Source organism: Chanodichthys erythropterus, chromosome 16 (genome assembly GCF_024489055.1).
Source record: "Chanodichthys erythropterus isolate Z2021 chromosome 16, ASM2448905v1, whole genome shotgun sequence".
Taxonomy (NCBI): Eukaryota; Metazoa; Chordata; class Actinopteri; order Cypriniformes; family Xenocyprididae; genus Chanodichthys; species Chanodichthys erythropterus.
Window position 1 is genome coordinate 12,585,442 of NC_090236.1, and position 23,831 is coordinate 12,609,272.

Sequence of the window (23,831 nt, forward strand, 5' to 3'; positions counted from 1 at the left end):
AAAAGATTTTTTTTTTTCAAACATGAAAATTATTTAGAAATGTTTGTGATGTACATGCAACATACATAATAAATACAGATTTATAAGTCTATGGCAGTAACCATACCACAATACTTGTGTGCACACAACTTAATGCTTAACTTAAATAATCACTTCTAATCTAGTAATAATCACGTTTTTATTCAAACTTAAAAAAACCTGAAAAAATATTTTATCACCAATACCACTATTTTTAGTTACATTTGAACTGAAAACGTGCATTTTCATAAACAGGTCAAAATATGTAGTCATGAGGGTCATCTCTGTTTTATGGCTTTCTTGTCATGTGATTATATATACACATAATGACAGGGGACACTTGACTTTTGGATCACCTACTAATCTATTGTACAGAAAATTGCCATATCAGCATGCAAAAACAACTTTATTTGACTTCTAAAGTCTAAATGTAACCTTATTGTGTAGTCACTTGCTTTCATTGGAAAGCGCATATATTTGGAGTCTAAATTACGCATGGGTGAACGTAGGCTGTTTGAAGACTGGAATTACACTTGGATCAATTCGAGCTTTTGTTGAAACGCCTTGGTAACAGTTTTGTATGTGTAGTACACAGATGATAGTGACATTGCGAGGGACACGCCTCCTCTCGGCCGCGCCCCCGCGGGGGGACGGGCACGTGCGTCACCAGCGCTTAAATGAGAGAGCGAGAGCGCAGTCCAGCACTGAGACACTGTGGACCTTTGGAGAGAGCGCGCACGGTGCGTTATATAGCGACTATACTTGGGAGCTCTGAACGTTGTTTCCTTCACTCACACAATTGGTCCAGGAGCAGTATTCATTAGGTAGGAGGCGCTCCTGCCCGACACACTTTGTTCATGACTCTGGAAGCTCAATCGAGGAAAAAGCGCACCGACGATTGACATCGCTTCAGGAGCAAGTGCAACAAATACAGACGAAAACTACAACTCAACACGCGCATTGACTCTTGGAAATGGCTTTACCTTGCCTTTTGCCTTCGATTTCAACGTTTGCAAACCAGAAGGAAAAACTTTGGGAGGATGTAAGTATCTGACACTTTTGTGCACTTCTAAATTGGTGAAACTAGGGTGAATTAATTTGGGCGATGTGGGAAACCTAACCTCGGACGCGGTTAAAAATGTGGTAGAAACACATTCTAAGCGAGTATTTTGTTTTCCACGTTGTTTTTGCACAAGTTTGCAATAGACAAAATATTTTAAGTTGTGCTTATAAGGTACATTTATCTTGTTTATATATGTTTATATTATATATATATATATATATATATATATATATATATATATATATATATATGTGATAAATTCAGGTTGATTGGGACACTTTTTCCAAGTCACCCTGAATTTTATCCCTCTGTGGTAAAACAAGATGAATTTACCTCTATATGGTGAATTCAGGTTGATTGGGACACTTTTTCAAATTAATCTCAATGGCAAAAAGTGTCCTAATCATCTTGAATTCTCCACTATATAATAAAACAAGATAAATGTACCTCTATATGGTGAATTCAGGTTGATTGGGACACTTTTTCAAAGTAATCTCAATGGCAAAAAGTGTCCTAATCATCTTGAATTCTCCCCTATATAATAAAACAAGATACATGTTCCTATATTTGGTCATTTCAGGTTGATTAGGACACTTTTTCCAAATTATCTTAATAGGAAAAAGTGTCCAAATCACCCTGAATTCATCCCTATGTAGTAAAACAAGATAAATTTGTCATATGCATGCATGCTTATAAGGTATCTGTATTAAAAAGAGATGCAAGAACAGTTTTTAGCAGATTGTCTTGTGATTTAAGGAGCTGACGACTTTGATGGTTAACTGTCATAAAATGCTTTCAAATTGAAGTAGTTCTAAACACCCTCCGTTCTGTTTTTGCAGAGGTGGAAATGTGAGGAGGACAAACCACTGAGCGGCAGCTGCCCTCCGCTCAACGTGGCACAGAACATGGACATTTGTCGTGGCCGCAAGGATGACGAGGATCTGAGCAATTATTTGGACCTGGAGTTTATCCTGGCCAACACAACAGGACCTCTAGAGGCAGGAGCCGAATACGTCTCGCACGCAGAGCCGTGCGGCCTGTACTCGACGGGAGCGTATGGATCTCCGGAGCAGCCGCCTCCGCCGCCGTACGGGAACAGCCTCATGGCTGAGCTTCTGAGATCTGACATGGACAATGCCTACGACGGTGCAATTCAGGGAAGATTCGTCATCAACTCCACTGGGTTCCCCAGACAGGACTTTGTTGATATCAAAGTCGAGCCGCCGATGGACGGTTACGGGCCGGTGATGGGCATGGTGCCGCAAAGCTGCCAAAAAATCAAACAAGAGGGCAACGTTTCATGCATGATGTCTTTCGAGCAGCCCAGGCTGGCCGTTTCCCCGCAGGCGACGGGGAATATGACGCCCCCGTTGAGCCCGGACGACTCCCATCTGCGCCAAGCCGCGTTTCCGCAGGGCTTCCATCACTCGCCTCCGGCCTACGCTCAAATTCAACTGCCCTACACGGCGCCGCACCAGTACGGCATGTTCGAGGAGGCCATCGGGATGCAACCCAACATGCAAAGGGCTCTCCTGACTCCCCCGTCCTCCCCGCTGGAGCTAATGGAGTCCAAACCCAAGCGAGGGCGACGCACCTGGCCGAGGAAGCGCACGGCGACGCACACCTGCACCTTCGCTGGCTGCGGCAAGACGTACACCAAGAGCTCGCACTTGAAGGCGCATCACCGAACCCACACCGGTAAGAGCGTGTCTAACTTCCCCTCTAATCCCCGTTTGTGTTTTTTAAACCCCCTAAATGTGATCCTCTCGCTTTGATTCATCAGGTGAGAAGCCGTACCACTGCAACTGGGAAGGATGCGGATGGAAGTTCGCCCGCTCCGATGAGCTGACGCGTCATTTCCGCAAGCACACCGGCCACCGGCCGTTCCAGTGCCACCTGTGCGAACGCGCCTTCTCCCGCTCCGACCACCTGGCTCTGCATATGAAGAGACACCTGTGAGGACTGGATCCACATTAACTGCCTTATTTAATGACTTTAAGACAAGCGCCTGTTGTCGATAAAGAAATATATATCATCATACTTTTGTAACAAAGTAGCTGGTACTACATAGATTATGCAGAGCTCTTTTTAAAGGTCTGAAGGGCTGGTCCTATGAATCTGTGTCCAATTGGGAGACAGTACGGTGCCTTTCTGAAGCCACAACGAGTGCAAAGCCTGACGACTAGCAAACCTCCAGTGGAAAATGCACGATGACAATGTTTTGCTCTTGAAACTGCCTTGCTATCATGCAACAAACAGCTGTGTGTTTGTTTTTTTGTTCATTTTGATACACTCTTAATTGCATGTGTACTGAAAGAAGCAAACGTCGGTAACACTTTACAATAAAGTCCCATCAGTTGACGCATTTATTACTCGTTAATAACGTTAACTGAGATGAAGAAATGCTTTAGAATGGTTATTGTAAAGTGTTGCCCTGTTGTACACTAGCACCGTATGCACTGGGGCTTGAAGTCCTGGGTTTTTATAAGATTGTGTACATACATTTTATATTGTAAGTACTGTATTTATTGTAAATATTAAACTAAATTTGAATATATATATCTCTCGTGTCATTGCCTGTCATGTTCCGTCTGACCTATTGGATGTGGGTTGCTTAGTCTCTTATTATGGGCTCCTTTGAAGCGACTGGAAAACGAAGTCCCCAGAAACTGGAGACGCTTATGGCGAGCGAGGGCCGCTGCACGAGTGCTATTCTTGAACCCCCACTCAAGCTTATAGTTTAGACCAAGATGCTTTCCAGCTGCGTCAGGTTGAGGCCAGCAGCCTGTGGCTTCTGCCTATAAATACAAACACTACATTTACATAATTACAGAGAGAGAATTTAGATGCGTCTGGACGGAGGGGCGCTCGGCTCTCTGCTGAAGATCCCAGACTCCAGAGACGCAGAAAAGACACGGACATCAAAGAGACTCCAGTGGTGCTTTGATGTCAAACGTGAAGGATGAAATACAAAATCTGCATATTTTGTAAAAATATTTGTTCAGCATCAACTCATTTCGCTCTGGGGTGGAAAGAATGGAAAAAACATTTTGAGATTTATAAAAAAAAAAAAAAAAAAAAAATTCAAAAATATAAACAGTACTGGTCAAAAGTTTAGACACACATATTCATGGTATATTATATGTTTTATATTGTAGAATAAACAAAAAATGAAATGTATATATAAATATTTTAGATATGGTGCAGTTCATCAAAAAATAAAATGCTATATAAATTATTATTATTATTAAATTAAATTACTCAAACATGCATGCAGAATATATTAAAATACATATTTTTTTATGTGAATATATATAAAATAAAAAATATTAAATTATTCAAATATCATGTGCATGAAAATACATTAAAAAAATTGTGAAAAAATATATATAAAATAAAATGTATTAAATTATTTAAACGTGCATGCAAAATATATTAAAATATGTAACATTTTATGTGATTACATATATACATTGTATATAAAAAATTTATCAAATTATTCAAACATCCTGTGAATGCAAAATATATTAACTTTTTTATATACAGCTATGGAAAAAATTAAGAGACCACTCCAAGTTAAGAAATCAATGTTAAGTGGTCTCTTAATTTTTTCCATAGCTGTATATATATATATATATATATATATATATATATATATATATATATATATATATATATATATTTTGTATGCAGATTATATATATATATATATATTTTGTATGCAGATTATATATATATATATATATTTTGTATGCAGATTATATATATATATATATATTTTGTATGCAGATTATATATATATATATATATTTTGTATGCAGATTATATATATATATATATATATATATATATATATATATATATATATATATATATATATATATATATATAAAATCTGCATACAAAATATATTAAAGTATATTGCTTTATTGCTTTTGAAGACGTGTTGTTCTGCATGCAATATATATATATATATATATACATATATATATATATATATATATATACACATACACACACATACACACACATACACACACATACACACATATACACACACATACATAATGAAAATGCTAAATAAAAATATAATGATGCATCAAATATGTATTATGTGCATACAAAACATATTAAAGTATATTAAATTATTATTGAATGTTAAGATTGTAAATAAAGGATCCAACCCTGTTCTTTTGTTTTCTAAGAGTTGTACTTGTTCTGCATAAGTGAATAATGTGTGAAAACAGGATAAGAGTTCCCTTTTTACGCAAATTCAAGAAAAAAAAAAGAAGAAACGTGATCCTGACTATTATTAGCCGACTCAGTGAAGTGAAGCAGAAATCTCATTTCACTTTTGTGTGCCGATGATAGTAACTATTACTACCAATCTGACATGAACAGAAAACAAGCTTCTCCTTTTTCCCCTTCAAAGCAAAACGCATATAAAGACTGTGTGTTTACTGTGATTACTGTATTTAACAGATTCCAAAGTAGAAATAAAGATTCACGTCTGTACAAAAACTATCTATTAGAGATGTGATATACTGCCAACTGTTTAAAGAAATATTACGTGAAACAACACGCAATGGCACTTTTTAAACTATGCAAATAAATAGTGATTTTGAACGATTATAAAAATGTCTGAAACACACATCCGTAGAGTTGGTCGTTAATCCCTGACCCCACTATTCAACCACTCAGCACTAAAACCACAACTAAACCCAAAGACTGGACTAGAATGTCTGGCAAAGCTTCTGAATGAAGCGCACGTGTGGATGGTTAAGTGATCGAGCGCAAAGAAAAACACAAATGAGGAACGAGCTGGAGCCTTATGTTTCTGTCACCTGAGCCCTTCTCATTTGTCCATCTTAAAATCAGCCCTTTCAGCGGCCTTCAGTAAATAAAATCTCGCTCAGGAATTTCCTGTTATTCCAAATGGGGGTAATTAACATACCGAAGCTAAAATTCATGCAGCTGTTAAATTATTTTCACACTTAGATCTCAATCTTTCCAAGGACTCCATTTCAGTCCGGCTCGAGCTCGGACTTCATTCTTCCAGCTTGAGTTACTCGACGGATCCAGGAAAAACAGCAATTTGAAGCAGAAGCCGTTCACAGAGCATTTGCGAAAGACAAAGGTCTGATAGACGCACAAGAGCGAAGTGAATAAGAGCTCATTGATGCCGACTGTCACGACGTACAGGACGCTCGTCCATCACAGCGGGACAAGTACAACAGATTTTGCATTAGTAATAGTTAAACTCAACATCACTAACATGAACATGAGCAGATATGAAGTGTAGCAGGTGCACACAGATCTGATCTGAATGCTTCTCAAGCCGTCTGGTTTTGTCAACCGGTGGATCTGAGGGCGAACGGCCTAATGCAATTAACTTGGCAATTATAGGCTTATTGGCTTTAAAGTATAATTATAATAATATAATTAAAAGTTTATATATACACACCAATCAGGCATAACATTATGAGCACTGACAGGTGAAGTGAATAACACTGATCATAGAGGAGTACACCTCGACGAGTCAGGGCTGTTTTGGCAGCAAAAGTGGACCAACACAATATTAGGAAGGTGGTCATAATGTTATGCATGATTGGTGTACAAACTTTTGTTAGATGGGATTTGACAGCGATAATTTCTTTTGATTCTGAGAAGAAATGGTCTTGACACTCCAAGAAGAAGAAAAAAAAAAAAACAATTTCTAGTGGATCCAGATAAATATATGTTTGACATTTATTAAAACACTGAAAAGCAGCACATTGTGAAATCGTTTTCAACCCTTTTCCACAAAAGAAACAAAACATGTAAAAACAATGAAGGTCAGTAGAATCTTAGACTTGATAAAAGAGAGAAAATCAAAGCCATATAAACACCAAAAATTCCTTCTCTAGCATAAAAACAATCCATAACCTGCTGATTTTAGTGTTGAGTATCACAGTTGCAATAAATATATGAATATATAAGAATGAGCTCAATATACAGTATAAGGCTTCACTATGCTTCTCAAAACGATTTCAAAAACTAAATCAAAGTGGGCAGAGGTCCTTCTGTGTGCTGGTTTGTGTGATTTGGAGTCATCTAGAGTATCTGATTAAGATTTAAAGAGTTAAAAACAAATACAGCTCAAAGTGATTATTACAACATCTTTGAAGAAACATGAATAGTGCAAAACCCAAATAAAAGCATCACGGCAGATTCCTTCAAAAAGTATATATGCTTCATTTGATCTTGATGTGGCCAATGACACTTGTGTGATATTAAACAGTACGTGCAACCGGGATGGAAAATGGGATCCAGAAGGATTTGTTGGGAATGCATTGATTGCACAGGTTTATATGTAAATTTAGACATCAGATATGATCATATAATGCACTGACGGTGGGTAAATTTCACGGATTTAGTAATTCATCCATCTTATTTAAGCAAACATCTGATCGAGACTTGATGAAGCTGATTGTAACCAATGTATAAAGCACTTCGGATCAAATCTGACATACCGTCAGAGGCTGATATTTATTAGGATACTGATGATGTGCATAAATAAATGCACAAGAGACCTCGCTCATATGACCTACAGTATTTGGTAAAGCTGTATATAATCTTTGCAAAGCATAAGCACTTCATTGGTCCAGGGTTCTTCAAAGGTTGATGTGCTACAACAAATAGCAAACCTGAGTGATCTTCAGGAAGAGCTTGTGATGCAAAAACTTCATCTGAAAGTTTAAGGTGTTGTCTCGTTGAAGGATTGAATCCAAAGTGTAGCAGATTCACGTTCTGGGCATTTCAGATCGACTGAGGGCGAGAGCCAGTTCCAGGTCTTGTTGTTCCTGTAGGCGGAGCTTCCGGATACGCTCCGCCTCCTCTCTCTGGCTCTCACGTTTGGCCCACTCGAGCTGCTGCGTCTCATTTCCGAACTGAACCGGAAAATAAACGGCATTACAGAAGTTATAAATCATCACACAGCAGAATGCATCACTGTAGGGCTGGGCGAGATATCACAAAATATATATATATTAACATTTTTTAGGCTTGATGATCTCAATATTTTTGGCGTTTGCTCTGAAATGTTTTAAAAGAGCGATTATTTTTTTAAAAAACAAAATTTGCAAAAAAGTAAATTATGACAGCAATTTTAAAAGGCGATCAAAAAATTCTAGGTTTGCTGTGCTTGCTTGTAGGGCTGCACAATTTGGCCAAAATGTTGTTATTAAATATCAATATTATTATTATTATTATTATTACTAAATAAAAATATAAAATAAGAAATATTACTCTTGTAATATTTCACTGTAAATTTAAATAGAGTATACATTAAATCTGTAAAATTACACTTTAGTTTAGGGTCCAGTTCTCACTATTAACTTACTATTAACTATGACATTTGCCTCAAACTCCTAATTACTGCTTAATAACAGTTAGTAAGGTAGTTGTTGATTTTAGGCATTGTGTACGATTAAGAATGTAGAATATGGTCATAAAGCACATATTAATGCCTTATTCTGCATAAGTCCTAATAAACAGCCAATATCCTAGTAATATGTATGCTAATACGCTACTAGTTAAGTGAGAATTAGACCCTAAACTTAAGTATTTCCACTAATATTTATGGCTGTCTTTATTTCTTCATTTTTAAATGGTAAACCATGAAACCGCAGGGAGTTTAAAGGTCTGTTCACACCATGGATAATAACTATACCATTAACAATAAAGATATAGTTCTAAAAATCGTTCTGAATATAAAAGAATAGCAGAATCCACACAACTATAACAATATTGACGGCACAGAGAAACAATGTTTTTGGAATCACTTTAAGAGCGTTTTTTTTCCAGCTGATGAATAAAATAAAACCATCTCGAGATTAAAGTTGTTACATTTGAGAAAAAAATTGTTAAATTTCAAGAAAAAAGTCGAGATAAAATGTTGAGAATAAAGTCATTAAATTACGAGAAAACAATTGTTAAATTACAAGAATAAATTCGTTAAATTATGAGAAAAATGTCGTTAAATTGAGAAAAAAGTCAAGATAAAATGTTGAGAATAAACTCATTAAATTACAAGAATAGTCATTAAATTACGAGAAAAAAGTAGTTTGAGTTGTTCAAATGGAAAAAACTACTTTTTCAAGATTTGATCCAGTCCGATAGCCGAAATCCAATCAGATTACTTTTAAACAACCGGCCATTGGTGATCAAAGATGAGTTTTAAGGGATAAAATTATTGACTACAGGGGGACTTTAAAAGAATTAATATTCAGTAATATTATCGATTTTAGAGCACTAACCCTATCAGATGAGAAAAAAAACTAAACTTGAGCTGGATAATGTCAGCATGATTCGGAATAAATTGAGAATTAATTAGTTAAAATAGAGATCACAACTCTCCCACGATTCTGAATAAACAACGAAACAAATGTAATTTAATAACTCACTAAGCCATATCGCGATTTCAGTTTTATTTCGATTAATTGTGCAGCCCTACTTAATAGCTAAAATAAAAGCGCATTAAAATCACCACAGTATTCGTGATATTGCTTGATTTTACACCGCCAGTAAAAGCCTCATGAATACAGACTATTCAATATATCGCCCAGTCCTCATATCAATCACATAACAGGGTGAATTTAAAAAATAATTTGCACACAATTATGTAACATCTAATCTGATGTGACTTTTTCATTTTCATTTGTCAAAAACAGCATAATTTACATCATCTGTTGTGCAACCAGCGATTGAAAGCAAAGAAAGAAACCAAAGTCGTGAAGCCTTTGGTTTCCATCAAATGTAAGTTACCTGTGGCCCAACACACAGTGAATGAAGTCAAATCATCATCAACTAATTATGTTTATGAGATTCATTACAAAACAACATATATTAGAGGAAATATACAGAGGGCCTGGAAGTATTTGATCATTGAATGTGCTTGCATTAGACAGAATATCAAATCAAGTGTCATTTATTGAAAAGAAAGTGTACAAACACACTTTGCAATCAAAAGTAAATTCAACCAAGAGTTGTCAACATCACATATTGCTTAAAAAGTGTATTTACAATTATTTTAGTGATAAACAGCACAACTAATACTTGATCTAATGCAATGGCATTCAGATATTTTCAGTGCAATATCGGTGTGTAAATACTTTAAGAAAATATTTTCTAATGCCCAACATGAATGAAACTATGTCTTGTCTAGCCTAGTCTTTTCTCACTGTGGTTGGTCTACCCGTCTTACATTTGCTGCTGATGTTTTAAAGAGCTCCAATATGAGGTCTGATTTCTCAGGGTGATTTGTGACGGGATTTGTGTGCACGCAGGGTGGAGTAGGTGTTTCATGGTTGATACAAACACATGCAGAGCGCTCAGATGTGGTCAGCAGACCTGTGATTCACCTTACCTTCATGTGTTCAGTGCCTGGGAGAAAGACAAATTACAGCACATTTCTAAAGAGAAGCACGGCAAACAAAGCCTCATGCAACATGCAAACTGCTTCTGCACTGCATGGCACAGCACACAAAAACAAACACCGCACCGCAAGACAGCTAATGGAGCAAAGATGTGGTTTTAGGTCAGTTGAGCCACTTGTGGCCTGACCTGGATTCGCCCCTGATGATATTTCAAATTCAGATGTTGAAAATGCCCCAATTATGCTTTCTGGAATATTACCTTTCATGTAGTGTGTAATATAATGTAGCTGTTTGTGAACGTAAAAGGTCTGCAAAGTTTCAAAGATCAAAGTGCACAGCAAAAAAAGTTATCAGGCCCCATTTTAACGGTTTATGCGCATGAAGCGCATGGCACAGGTGCACTTAGGGTGTGTCTGAATCCACTTTTGCCAGTTTAACGATGGAAAAAATGGTCTGTGCACAAGATGGGCGTGAATGCACTTGCTACTTAAACAACGGGGGCACTGGACATGAAAATGATAACTGCGCCGGGCTGAAACTAGCAAAAAAAACGCCTAGCGTCGCATTGAGCCGGGTGTATGATAAGGCCCTGAATCTTCAATCGAACCATTTTCAGACTCTTTTAGAAATGAGGTGATGTTGCAATGTATATTATGAGAAAATTAAAGTGTTTTTGCCCTTTGATGCATGCAAATCTATTGTAGGGGACTCCAAAACAAATGTAGGACTCTTCAAAATAGTATAATGGGGCACTTTAACTATTAAAGATCTTTACTGTTTAATCCTCATATCGTCTAAGAAGTTGTGCAAAATAAATGCAGCAGTGATACTTGTGCACTTTTTTTTTTTTTAATTGTGGAGCAATGTTTTTGGCAAACATACTTAAGTCATTTGAAATTGATTTTATATTTTCACCCAAAAAGCGTTTAAAAAATTTGCAAAATGAACAAAGTAACTGTGACACTGTGGTGAAAACAGTTGCCACTGCATGTCAGAAAACAGGAAGTGTTTTGGTAAATGCTTCTCACTTTTCTAGACCAAAGTGTCATTCTGAGGTCATATTATCATGATGCGTTGGTAAGGTCACTTGTACGCATAGTGTAGTTCAGGCATATGAAAGGGCATTTAAAACCATCAAAAACATTTTTACCACAAGATTAATGATTATCCAAGTTTTTGGTGTCAAACATGCTAAAGTAGTTTTCATATATAGATTTCTGGATCAAAGTTGGAGAAAATAATATTGCACTGGCTAGAGTTGCTGCAGAAACCAGTGAAGAGCTAAAATGTTATTTTATTTCCTAGTAAAAACAAAAAAAATAAATTAAAACAAAATACATTTGCTTAAAAAAAATGTAAGATAACATAGACTTTCTTGTTTTTAGATTACATATCTGGAATTAAATGTATTTTTGTGCCTTATTAACAATTTTTTTGTCTTGTTCAAAGTATAAATTTATCAAAGGTTAATGAGATTTATGGTTAAAACAATTTTAAACTGATTTTAAACTTTGTTATGGATGAATATGATGTTGAGTGTGATGTATGACCTGTGTGAATATGATAATGAAGGATGCTTGTTAAACATCAAACAGCTGCTGCTTATGTGTCCTTCAAACCAGATTAGTGACTACCAATATAAATTGTATGGAAATTATTAAATTTTTTAACCAGGAATTGTGCATGGAAATATGCATTCAAATCAGAATGTAACAAAATTGTTATCTTCCACTATGTTGTCACAAAAACCAGAAATTATATTATGGTGAACTAACTTTAAAAAGTCTGACCCATGTGTGTTCATGAGTGAAATCAAAGGTTTGGTCCAATCTTCAACACCAGGTTTGTTTCACTACAGAACTTCCTCTTGTTGTTCCTGTTCAGCTGCATCTTCATCATTACGCACCAAAGACCTAGAGTAACCTAAACCTAGAGATCAGTGTTTTGCTTTCATGTCATTTCAAACATGTTTTAAACAAATCTTGGGGTTTAGAAGACCATTAATATTCAGTAATATTATCGATTTTAGAGCACTGACACTATCGTAGGGCCCTATGAAATCCGTTTTATTTTTTCCCAAATTCCGTTTTTTTCCGTTTTAATTTTTCTGGATTCCGTTTTTTCTGTTTTTATTTATTTTTTGACTCCATTTTAATGGTTAAATTAAATTTTAGTAATCAAAAAGCATGTCTAATTAATTGAAATAATGAATCTTGTCCAATTTACCAACAATTATATAAAAGTTTAACAAAAAAATTAAATTTTTTTTAGGGCCCTATGATAAACGTTTTATTGTTTCCCTTCAAATTTTATTTTTACCAAATTCTGTTTTTTGGATTCCATTTTAATGGTTTAATTCCATTTTAATAATCAAAACACATGTCTAATTAATTGAATTCTTAAAAACAACAATATTTATTAATTAAAAATACATTTTTATGATTTTTTTTCAGAAGTTCTGTTGTGTATTTAAATTTTTCTGGCAATCAAGTTATCTTTTAATCATGAAATTAATCTTTTTTGTCAAACAATGTGCTGCACAACAGAGCTTTACTGTTAAAATTAAAACATGGAAGAAACACTGAGATTATTGTTTAAAAATATATTTTAATAATTTATTGTTAAATTAATTTATCTAAATTCTACTGTACAACAGTAATATGTTTCTGTCGAGCTAAATCGAACTTGCCAACGATTTGCCAAGAGCTTTGAGTTTCTCTGTGTTTATGATGGCAGTTTTCTCAAATGAAGTGGTTAAATGCTGACGAAGTGACTTTCAGAGCAGCTCTGGAGATGAATTTGTGCATTCATAGTGAGGCGACAGAGGACGAAAACACAGCGAGCGTCACACGTGCTTCAGCGTGTGTGCGCCTGCACGATTGTGTGTGAGGTAGATGAAACCGCGCACACAGGCATGCAGGATTCATGTTTAAATAGTCTTTTTGCGGTTTAATATTCACAGACACTAGTCTATAGCGCAATTTAATTTAAGTGTACTGACCTGCTTTTAATTCATTAATCAAAAATTTGACAAATTCCGTGACATTCCGCATTTATTTTTTTCCATTATATAAATTCAGTTTTTATGAATGGATTCAGCGATTCCGTTATCGCGGAAATTATAGGGTCCTACTATCGGATGAGAACAAAAGTTACTAGAGGTTCCATTTAAAAATATTTTATTAATTTTAACTATTTATTTATTTTTTAAATCAGTTTGAATGAATGATTCAATGACTCTCATAAATATTTCTGGATGAATCAACTTTTTTGAACGAATCTCTTGAATGAATGATTCAATGACAAATAAAGTCACTTGTCGCCACCTACTGGTGTAACGATGTAATCATTGTTTGAAGCGTGAAGTTACTTTCAAACGGTGATTTACTCTATTTTGATCACTTCCGTAGACATCAGTGTTTATATGCAAACTATAAACATTTATCTCAGTACTTCTGTGATCATTTGAATTACTGTAACACAGAAATAACAATATTGTGTGGTTGAAAAGACTCTTGTGAAGCCGTTTCATACAGTTTCATGGCAATGGCTCTCTCTGGTTCAGAAAGCAAATATGAATGTTCACTGTGATCGTACTTATCAAAGGTTTGAGAGACATAGACGAACTGCTGTCATAGCTGAACTTAACTTTTTTCGTAATTGACGAACTTTGCAACAGACACTATTTTTGAACTTAAGTTGAATCAAAACTGAATTAAATTGAACTGAATAATGACTCTTCCGTAGAGCTTCTTTATAGCTGAAAATTAAGTTTGAAAACTTTGAAACAATATGTACTGTTTAAAGTGCGATATAAAAGTGTTCCTGGCAAAGACATTATAGTCGTATGGACTAATATTAAAGTACAAATACATATTTTGTGTTCCACAGAACAAAGAACGTCATACAGGTTTGGAACAACACAAGGGTGAATACATGATAACAGAATTATGTAAAGCGAGGCATGATTTTGGCATTAACATGTGCAGGATGATGCAGACAGGCAAAACGGCAGCGAAGGAAGCAGCGACGGCGAATATTGGCATGAAGCGGAAGCAAGTACAACTACAAGCTGAACAGAAATGGGGTGCTAAACGATGACAGCAGAAAGAGAAACTAGCTAGATGGAGACGATTTAGATGGCATGATGCTGGACTTACAGCTCTTAAGTCTGTAAACCCTGTGGACGGGTTAACTGCAGATCGTAACGAAGAGGACGAGGAGACGGGTCCTCTGTCCGTATGTGTCTTTCGAACAGCTGGAGCACCAAACCCTTGATTATGAACCACTGAACCGCTATGTGTGACGGCCGAATTCTTGCCTGAAATAGTGTCAAAGGAAACAAAGATGACTCCCAAAACACCAACAAAACAGTTCAGGTACAGGACAGATCAGTAAAAATTACAAAAAGTTCATTCAGTCCTGTAGAATTTGGTCAAAAGCAGCTGAACTTTATTTTTCTGATTACTTGACATTAAAATTGAATCTAATATAAGCACTAATAGGTGTGACTGACTGGCTATTTATATGCAGTTGCTTTAATAAAGTCCAGTTGCTTTCGTCTCAATTCTGCAATGACTTGAAAAAGACCTTCACAAACTGATTAAAAGGCTCTAGATGCAGGACACCCTTGATATGTGAGAGAAAGTGACAGCAATCAAGAAACAGAAGAAAGCAAAATGTAAAAGTCAGTCTGAGAACAATCACGTGTGACTTACTTTCACATGAATTCAGCGGCTTCATTTACCTCAAGAAAATATCTAGAGAAGAGGGCTGACGTATGCGCAAATCCAAATATTGAGAAAATGGTACATTACTGATTATATTAACTTAACTATAGAGGGTGTGTGTGACGTCACCGTTGGCCAGAATGACTGCGGTTACGCCCACTCTGTGGCAAAAAGACTCTGGCAGCATTGGTTTTCAAAGTGATTACCACAAAAAACACACAAAACACGTTTAAAATGGGAAAAAGCTTTGCGATTGACTGTACAAATAGATTTGACAAGAAATCTGAAGTATATTTTTACAGACTGCCGAAAGCTACAAAATAAGAAGCAATGGCTCGCTGCAATTGACAGAAACAACTGGACTCCAGGCAGCGAAATGTGGATTTGCAGTTATCATTTTGTGTCAATATGTTGAATTTTGGGGTAAAATCACACACATGTACTGTTATATATTGTATTGACAACTCATCAATCAAATATTTATTATCCTATATTCTGCATAACTGGATGTTTTTAAATAAATATTGACAAAAACTATACAAGTTTTAGGGTTGGACGATATGCCGATATATATAACATGGATTGCCTGGATTTAGACCTACCATATTGTATTCATATAACGTGTTCACAGGCAAATTTGCTTGATGTATTTCCCTGGCATCAAAATAAGGCACATATAAATGTCAGAAAACAAGATTCCTGGCTTCATGTCAATATCCAGGGATTACTGGATCTTTGGTAAGTTGTAACAGGAACACTATCGAATCCAGCTTTAGTTTACTTGTTTGTTTTACTCATGTTTTCGCAGTTTCCCCTATTAAATTCAGTCATGCAGCGGCTCTTTTGCCACTCAGTCCAACTGAGGGGGCGTGTTCTGGCAGGAAAGTGAGGTCAATGCATTCTGTGTTTTTCTCCACAAAGTACCCATGCAATGCTGATTTACAATTTTTACAAAATAATGCATCTTAAGCCCAAAGTATGCATCAGTTTTTACATGTACACAAGGATCCATGTATAAATTTCTTCACCAGAATAGCCATTATGTAATACAAAGACATTTTTATTGGTCGTAACTTCTGGAGAAAAATAGCGCAGACACTAGACAAAGATGAAACTTTCTAGAGCTCATGTGTCGACCGCCTGCATTCGCACACGCTATGAAATGGAGTATACTTTAAGAAGGCTACGCATTTGACTGTACGCATATGCTAGCGTTCGCGTTAAAAAACAAAGTATAATTTGGTCACTGTAAAATTCCAACCTACCTTTTGGAGCAGATGTTTAATTATCTTTGATTAAATGAGTGCTTTAGTTGCACAGAAGCCCATGAGCCCTGCAGCGACTGACATCTATTCTATTAGGCCCATATTCACCAGCGGTGCACCAACACAACTGCAACGGTTTCACTTCTTCAAAATATGAGCAATATTTACAAACCATTAAAAACAGCCAACAGCAACCACAACCCACTACACTATCCAGCCAGATTTAAATGAACTTAAATGTGATTAAAAGTGAATCTTACAAAACCTGTCAAGAGCGAGAAGCAAAGAAAAAAACAAAACAATATATATGCAATTTACATTCTCATTTATGCATTTGGCAGATGCTTTTATCCAAAAAGACTTACATTGCATTATACTATACATTTGTATCTGAGTATGTGCAATCCCTGGGATCGAACCTATGACCTTGGCATTGCTAGTGTCATGCTCTAACCACTGATATATCTGATATATACACATATATCATATGTGTGTGTGATAAAAAATGTTTAATTATCAGCATAAAAACATTACAACAGGTATTTTTCAATTAATATATAACGATTTTATGCTGATTAACTTTTACATTGTGACATTATGGCAATTAAATGCATTTTATATTATATTATATACATTTAAAATGTAAAGAAACTATTTTAGGGGTTAACATATTTAAAAAAGTTTAAATGTCACAAACCAAAACAATCTTAATGGCAATAAAATGATTTGTCTTTGGTGTGATTTTCATGAGATTCACCTGAAAAGAAATGAAAGAAAAACTGAAATAGCTCACAAAGGAATGATAGTAACATTTCTATCCTCCAAATCTGCACTATTAATATGTTGAAAGTGTTCAACAGGATCATTCAAAGTGAAAATGCAAAAAAGTCTAAACTGAGAAGCTACAAAGGGTCATATAGATTAGAACTGTTCTGTATTTACAGTTCCAGAGGGGTGTGAGAACCTGGCATAAACATATTTAGCCAACCGTGGGAACACTGGTGCTGAGTTTAAGGGTGTGAACCGCGAACTTTAGAGGAACTCACTTCTCTACATCTCTCACACCACTACACAGGCTTCTTATGCCATGGAGAGGAAGGGCTTTTTTCTTTCTTAACTCAAGAGATAGTAGCGAAACTACCAACGCCGCACCCATGCCCTTTCTGTGCTGTTATAGTAGAAAACAAACCACAAACAACACTAAACAATCCCCTGCATTAAACACAAGAAAGAATTATTAGTGTAAACACCTCGTAGTAAAGGTTAAGCATCGGAATATTCTTAACCTAAAAGCGCTGAATAGAGAGTGTAAACATGTATGTTGGTGTTAGAGGTGACTTTATGAGACTTCTGCACCATGTTCAAAACAAACTGAACAAGTCAGATCTCCATCTTAAGATGTATTTGTGCCTGAAACATATGAGTGTGTGAACACAGACACTTCTAATGACTTTAATTAAATTAATAACAACTACTATATCCATCTTTATCTTTATGTAAAACTTGATTTCATTCACAGCTATATTCATAATTTTATTGCATAATCAACATTGCAAGGGGCGAAGATGTAAATCTTCGATGAATATTCTGTTAAATGAATAAAAGATCTAACCTACCCACCGTCAGGTAACCACTACACCACTGATTACGCTGCAGCAAACAGAGATTGACAATGTGGACTAAAACAGCAGCTGAGAACAGACTTTGATAATGCGATGCATTAAGATGAATGGGTGATTCGCCTTTTATACATGTGGATGCAGGTCAACAGCTGAGTTTAAGGCGGACTACACAAACATAGACATGTGAACACATATGAATGTGTGACAACAGACTTTCTCACCAATGCACACCTTGCAAATACACACAAACACAGAGTGTAATCATTTACTCTATCAGTTAGTTAGCCTCAAAATGAACATTTTGTCATTATTTACTCACCCTAATGTCATTCTAATCCTGTATTTGTATTGCTACACTACTGTTCAAAAGTTTGGGGTCTGTACGATTTTTTATTTTCTGTTTTTGAAAGTCCCTTCTGCTCACCAAAGCTGCATTTATTTGATAAAATCAAGTACGAAAAAATATTGTAAAAATTGTGAAATATTATTACAGTTTTCTATGTGAATATATTGTAAACTGTAATTTATTTCTGTGATGCAAAGCTGAATTTTCAGCATCATTACTCCAGTCTTCAGTGTCACATGATCCTTCAGAAATCATTCTAATTGATGATTTGCCGCTCAAGAAACATTTCTGATCATTATCAGTGTTGAAAACAGTTGTGCTACTTCATATTTTTGTGGAAACCATGATATATTTTTTCAGGATTCTTTGATGGATGTCTTTACTATCACTTTAGATCAATTTTATGTGTCGTTGCTGAATAAAAGTAAAAAAAAAAAAAAAAAAAAAAAAAACGACCCCAAACTTTTGAATGGCAGTGTATATGCTTTCATTGTATGGAAAAGAGCAGCGTGAACATTCTGCCAAACATCTTTTGTTTTCCACAGAGGAAAGAAAGTCATACAGGTTTGAAACCAACACAAGGGTGAGAAAATCTTCATTCTGGGGTGAAATATAAATATAAACCAGCTGTCTGTTCTTTGACTACATAACGCTGCAGTGGCTGATTATCTCGTGCCAAGGCCACTCTTATCTTCCCTGTCACAGCTGCCCTATGATGATCACAACACACTGATGCGTTTCGATATCGCCAAAATGGGGAAGCATTTGTCTTTCCATTATCAGACTCACAGTGCATGATCTGTCATATTATTGAGTTTGTTGCCGCATTATGAAATATGATGTGGGTTGTGAAATGCGGTCCAGGTCTGAAGGTGTTTATAATTAAAACTTTAATTATTAATTGTAAGAACACTCCAGGTTCAATATAAATCATGCTTTACCACAGAAAATCATTTTATCACTACAAGTTGTACAAGCAAAAATTGTGCACTTACAACAGAGCTAGTCTAGACATTAAACTAGAATCTGAAAGTATCGCCAATCGACATTGTATGAGTTAACTAGTAGTTGGACCAGTGTGATAAAATCACTAAATAATCTGGTTTGCACAAAGTTATTAACTAAAACTATTAAAAAATAGTTTTGGTCATTGAAATAAAATAAAATAAAATAAAATAAAATAAAATAAAATAAAATAAAATAAAATAAAATAAAATAAAATAAAATAAAATAAAATAAAATAAAATAAAATAAAAAACAAATCTTAAATTAAACATGCTGTATATAAAAAATTAAAGCTAATTCAAAATATTAATAAATACTATAATAGTATAGAAATAATAGTAAAACAACACTAACATTACATTAACCAAATAATATATTTTTAGGAAGAATTATTAGAAGGACATTACAAACATATTTGTGTTTTAAAACTGAAGGACAAGTTTTCTGAATATTGAGTTTAGATCTGAATTAACCTGTAATGTTTTTGATGGTTAGCATATAGTTCGTGTCTGCAGAGGTGGGTAGTAACGAAGTACATTTACTTCGTTACATGTACTTGAGTAGTTTTTTGGAAAATTTTTACTTTTTAGAGTAGATTAAAATGTGGGTACTTTTACTTTAACTTGAGTACATTTGTAATGAAAAATCTGTACTTTTACTTCGCTACAATGGACAACGTTCCTGTCGTTACTTTATTTTAATTCAATACTGTAAATGTTAAGAAATGCGTAGTTTATTCCATGTGCGCTGTCTCTTTTTTCATGAACGATGCCCCATTCAGAAATGAATCACTCTTTTGAGTCGATTCTGTTCAAAGACTTGATCAAACAAGTTGGTAAAGCTGTCTAAGTTGATTCGCGAATCAGTTTGAATGATTTGTTCAGTTCCTGCACGCGCTGAATCGTTTGAAGCGGTTTCTCACTCGGAGCGGATGAAGTGGCAGTGGACCTAGTCAATTAAAAGCAAATCTGCAAATGCATCCAATTGTTTGCCAGCGATGAAGACCTTTATTAGTTGAGCTGCGTATGCTGTCTGTGAACAATTCCACAGGTAGGCCTATCGATTTCATTTGATTTTACTTCATGATACAGCCAATAGCCGACATTTTACAACCAAACAGATTAATACGTCACTATAACAAAAGTATATTTCTTTACCGTTTTTATGGGCATATATCTTAATTTATACATTAATTTATACATTTACTATTGCGCAATGGCGGCGCCAGCGACCTGTTCGTCTTGAAATTTAACGCTTTGCGTTGACACAGTTAAAGGGATAGTTCACCCAAAAATGAAAATTTGATGTTTATCTGCTTACCCCCAGTGCATCCAAGATGTAGGTGACATTTTTTCTTCAGGCGATCACAAATGATGATTTTTAACTGCAACCGCTGCCCTCTGTCATTCAAATAATTGCAGTAGATGGGAACTTCATCTATAAGAGTGCATAAACCTTGCTTAGACAAATCCAAATGAAACCCTGCGGCTCGTGACGACACATTAATGTCCTAAGACACGAAACGATCGGTTTGTGTGAGAAACCGAACAGTATTTATATCATTTTTTACCTCTAATACACCACTATGTCCAACTCCGTTCAGCTTCCGGCTAGTGAGGTCTGATCGCGCTCTGACAACGGAAGTGATGTCTCGCGCTCATTGAAGTATATGGGCGAGACATCACTTCAGTCATCACAACACGTTTTTTGACCTCACTAGCAGGAAGCTGAACGGAGTTGGACATAGTGGTGTATTAGAGGTAAAAAATTATATAAATACTTTTCGGTTTCTCTCACAAACCGATCGTTTCGTGTCTTAGGACATTAATGTGTCGTCACGAGCCGCAGGGTTTAATTTGGATTTGTCTAAGAAAGTTTTATTCACTGTTATAGATGAAGTTCCCATCTACTGCAATTATTTGAATGACAGAGGGCAGCGGTTGCAGTTAAAAATCATCATTTGTGATCGACTGAAGAAAAAAATGTCACCTACATCTTGGATGCACTGGGGGTAAGCTGATAAACATCAAATTTTCATTTTTGGGTGAACTATCCCTTTAAGCAGTTTACACGCACCTGCTGAAATATACATTTGATTACATTTTGTAGAAGAGACCGAAGAAGATCCGTCAATGTGTATTTGATCATTGTTTGTGTCTAGTTCAGATATGAGCGCGAGCACATGTAAAGAGTTTTCTCGCTTCTTTAAAATGTAACGTTAGCTGTATACGTTATTAAAGGGATAGTTCACCCAAAAATGAAAATTTGATGTTAATCTGCTTACCCCCAGTGCATCAAACATGTAGGTGACTTTTTTTCTTCAGTCGAACGCAAATTATGATTTTTAACTGCAACCGCTGCCCTCTGTCAGTCAAATAATAATAGTGGATGGGAACTTCAACTATAACAGTAAATAAAACTTGCTTAGACAAATCAAAATTAAAACCTGCGGCTCGTGACGACACATTAATGTCCTAAGAGACGAAACGATCGGTTTGTGCAAGAAACCGAACAGTATTTATATAATTTTTACCTCTAATACACCATTATGTCCAACCTCGTTCAGCTTCCTGTTAGTGAGGTCAAAAAACGCGTTCTGTTGACGGAAGTGATGTCTCGCCCATATACATCAATGAGCGCGAGACATCACTTCTGTTGTCAGAGCACGATCAGACCTCACTAGCCGGAAGCTGAACGGGGTTGGACATAGTGGTGTATTAGAGGTAAAAAATTATCGCACAAACCGATCGTTTCGTGTCTTAGGACATCAATGTGCCGTCACGAGCTGCAGGTTTTAATTTTGATTTGTCTATGGAAGTTTTTTCGACTCTTATTGTTCAAGTTCCCAATCACTGCTATTATTTGACTGACAGACGGCAGCGGTTGCAGTTAAAAATCATAATTTGCGTTCGACTGAAGAAAAAAAGTCATCTACATCTTGGATGCCCTGGGGGTAAGCAGATAAACGTCAAATTTTAATTTTTGGGTGAACTATCCTTTTAATATAGTAACGATACATTCGGGTTACAGATGCTAGAAATAATGCTTGTCTCTTCTATGTTTGTTTGTTGCAAAGATATCTAATTATGATAATAAATTAAATATCTATTTAAATAATAAACATTAAATAATAACATGCTATTGTGTGTGTGTGTGTATATATAATAAAAGTAACTAGTAACAAGCTACTTGAGTAAGATTTTTATTGGATACTTTTTTACTCTTACTCAAGTAACTATTAGGATTATTACTTTCACTTTTACTTTGAGTAAATATTTCTATAAGTACTTGTACTTTTACTTGAGTACAGATTTTGGATACTCTACCCACCTCTAAAACCTTCTGACATTTCGTCTCTGTCTAGAAATAATAACAAATCAAGCATATATCAAAACATCCAAAACCCATTCTAAGGATTTCATTTAAAATAAAGATTTTCATCTAGACATTACAGTTATTAAATGCAGTTAGTTGTTAATGTGCTGCTCACAACAAGCACTTATTATAATGAAATTACTGTACCATATAAAAATGTCATTCTTTGTTAACCACATAAGATAAACGTCATAATGCATGTTTTATATAATTAAAACTCACACGCTCACACTCTCACATGCTTATCTGATGAACTAGATAATTAAATCACTAAATCACAAACACACTTTCATGTTGGCTGAGATTTTCTCACCGTAAGGAGGCGGCGCTGGTCTCTGTGGTCCGGGTTTTTTTGGAGGGGGCAGTGGGTACGTCGGCTTTCGGCTTGTCGGCTCTGAGGTTGAACTCTGAGGATGATTTTTGGATCATGCAAAAAAGGAAATGCTTATTGCATGTTGAAAGTATATATTGCCTATATTTTTTAGTAAAACAGTATGTAGCATTGGACCCTTTTCACATTTCCATGGTTCTCGAAACGGAAAAGGACAATATTATATATATATATATATAAACGTAACATAGAAATGCATCATCACAAATCTGTCAAAAGGGTCCATGTTTCCTTTGAGTTTTCACATATAAATCAACATCTGCGCATGTACAGAGCATTTTCAATCTCCTCGCCCATGCTACGCTACGCTACACTCACCGGTCTCCATCGTCTTTATGGATTTTTACCCTAGTGCTCGATCTTTTGACCAAAGCAGATGTGCTCAAATTCTACATTGTGGTCGACAAAAATCTCATACTTCGAGTCAACTTCTATTGAAAATGTCCATGCCTACAGATTATTTGACAAAGCATCTCAACATGAATGGATATTAACAAGGACAACTTAAGGAAGGTTGTATTTTTCTTTTTGTTATATATATATATATTACATAGATGTCCTATGGATTCATTTTTCTACAGTGTTTCAAAAAATGAACTT

The 23,831-nt window shown here is 35.5% G+C and overlaps 2 protein-coding genes across 5 annotated transcripts in view; one reads left to right on the forward strand and one right to left on the reverse strand.

Moving 5' to 3' along the window:
* The first annotated feature begins 705 nt into the window (after positions 1–705).
* klf2b (Kruppel like factor 2b) lies at positions 706–3,624 on the forward strand. The gene is made up of 3 exons (XM_067362638.1): positions 706–1,060; positions 1,921–2,779; positions 2,865–3,624. Exons 1-3 carry the CDS (start codon positions 992–994, stop codon positions 3,038–3,040), a joined length of 1,104 nt encoding a protein of 367 aa, XP_067218739.1. The 5' UTR covers positions 706–991; the 3' UTR covers positions 3,041–3,624.
* A 3,093-nt stretch (positions 3,625–6,717) lies between these two features.
* Positions 6,718–23,831, reverse strand: part of eps15l1b (epidermal growth factor receptor pathway substrate 15-like 1b) — a 39,573-nt gene continuing 22,459 nt past the window's right edge. For 2 of the 4 annotated variants that reach the window (XM_067362228.1, XM_067362227.1), the window contains exons 22-24: positions 23,154–23,247; positions 14,658–14,818; positions 6,720–8,010 (exon numbers count right to left, since the gene is read on the reverse strand). In XM_067362228.1, coding sequence (XP_067218329.1) covers positions 7,864–8,010; positions 14,658–14,818; positions 23,154–23,247 — 402 coding nt within the window. In that variant the 3' untranslated portion in view covers positions 6,720–7,863. Of the gene's footprint in view, positions 8,011–10,487; positions 10,505–14,657; positions 14,819–23,153; positions 23,248–23,831 lie in introns of all 4 variants that reach the window. The other 2 variants (XM_067362229.1, XM_067362230.1) reach the window with 2 other exon arrangements.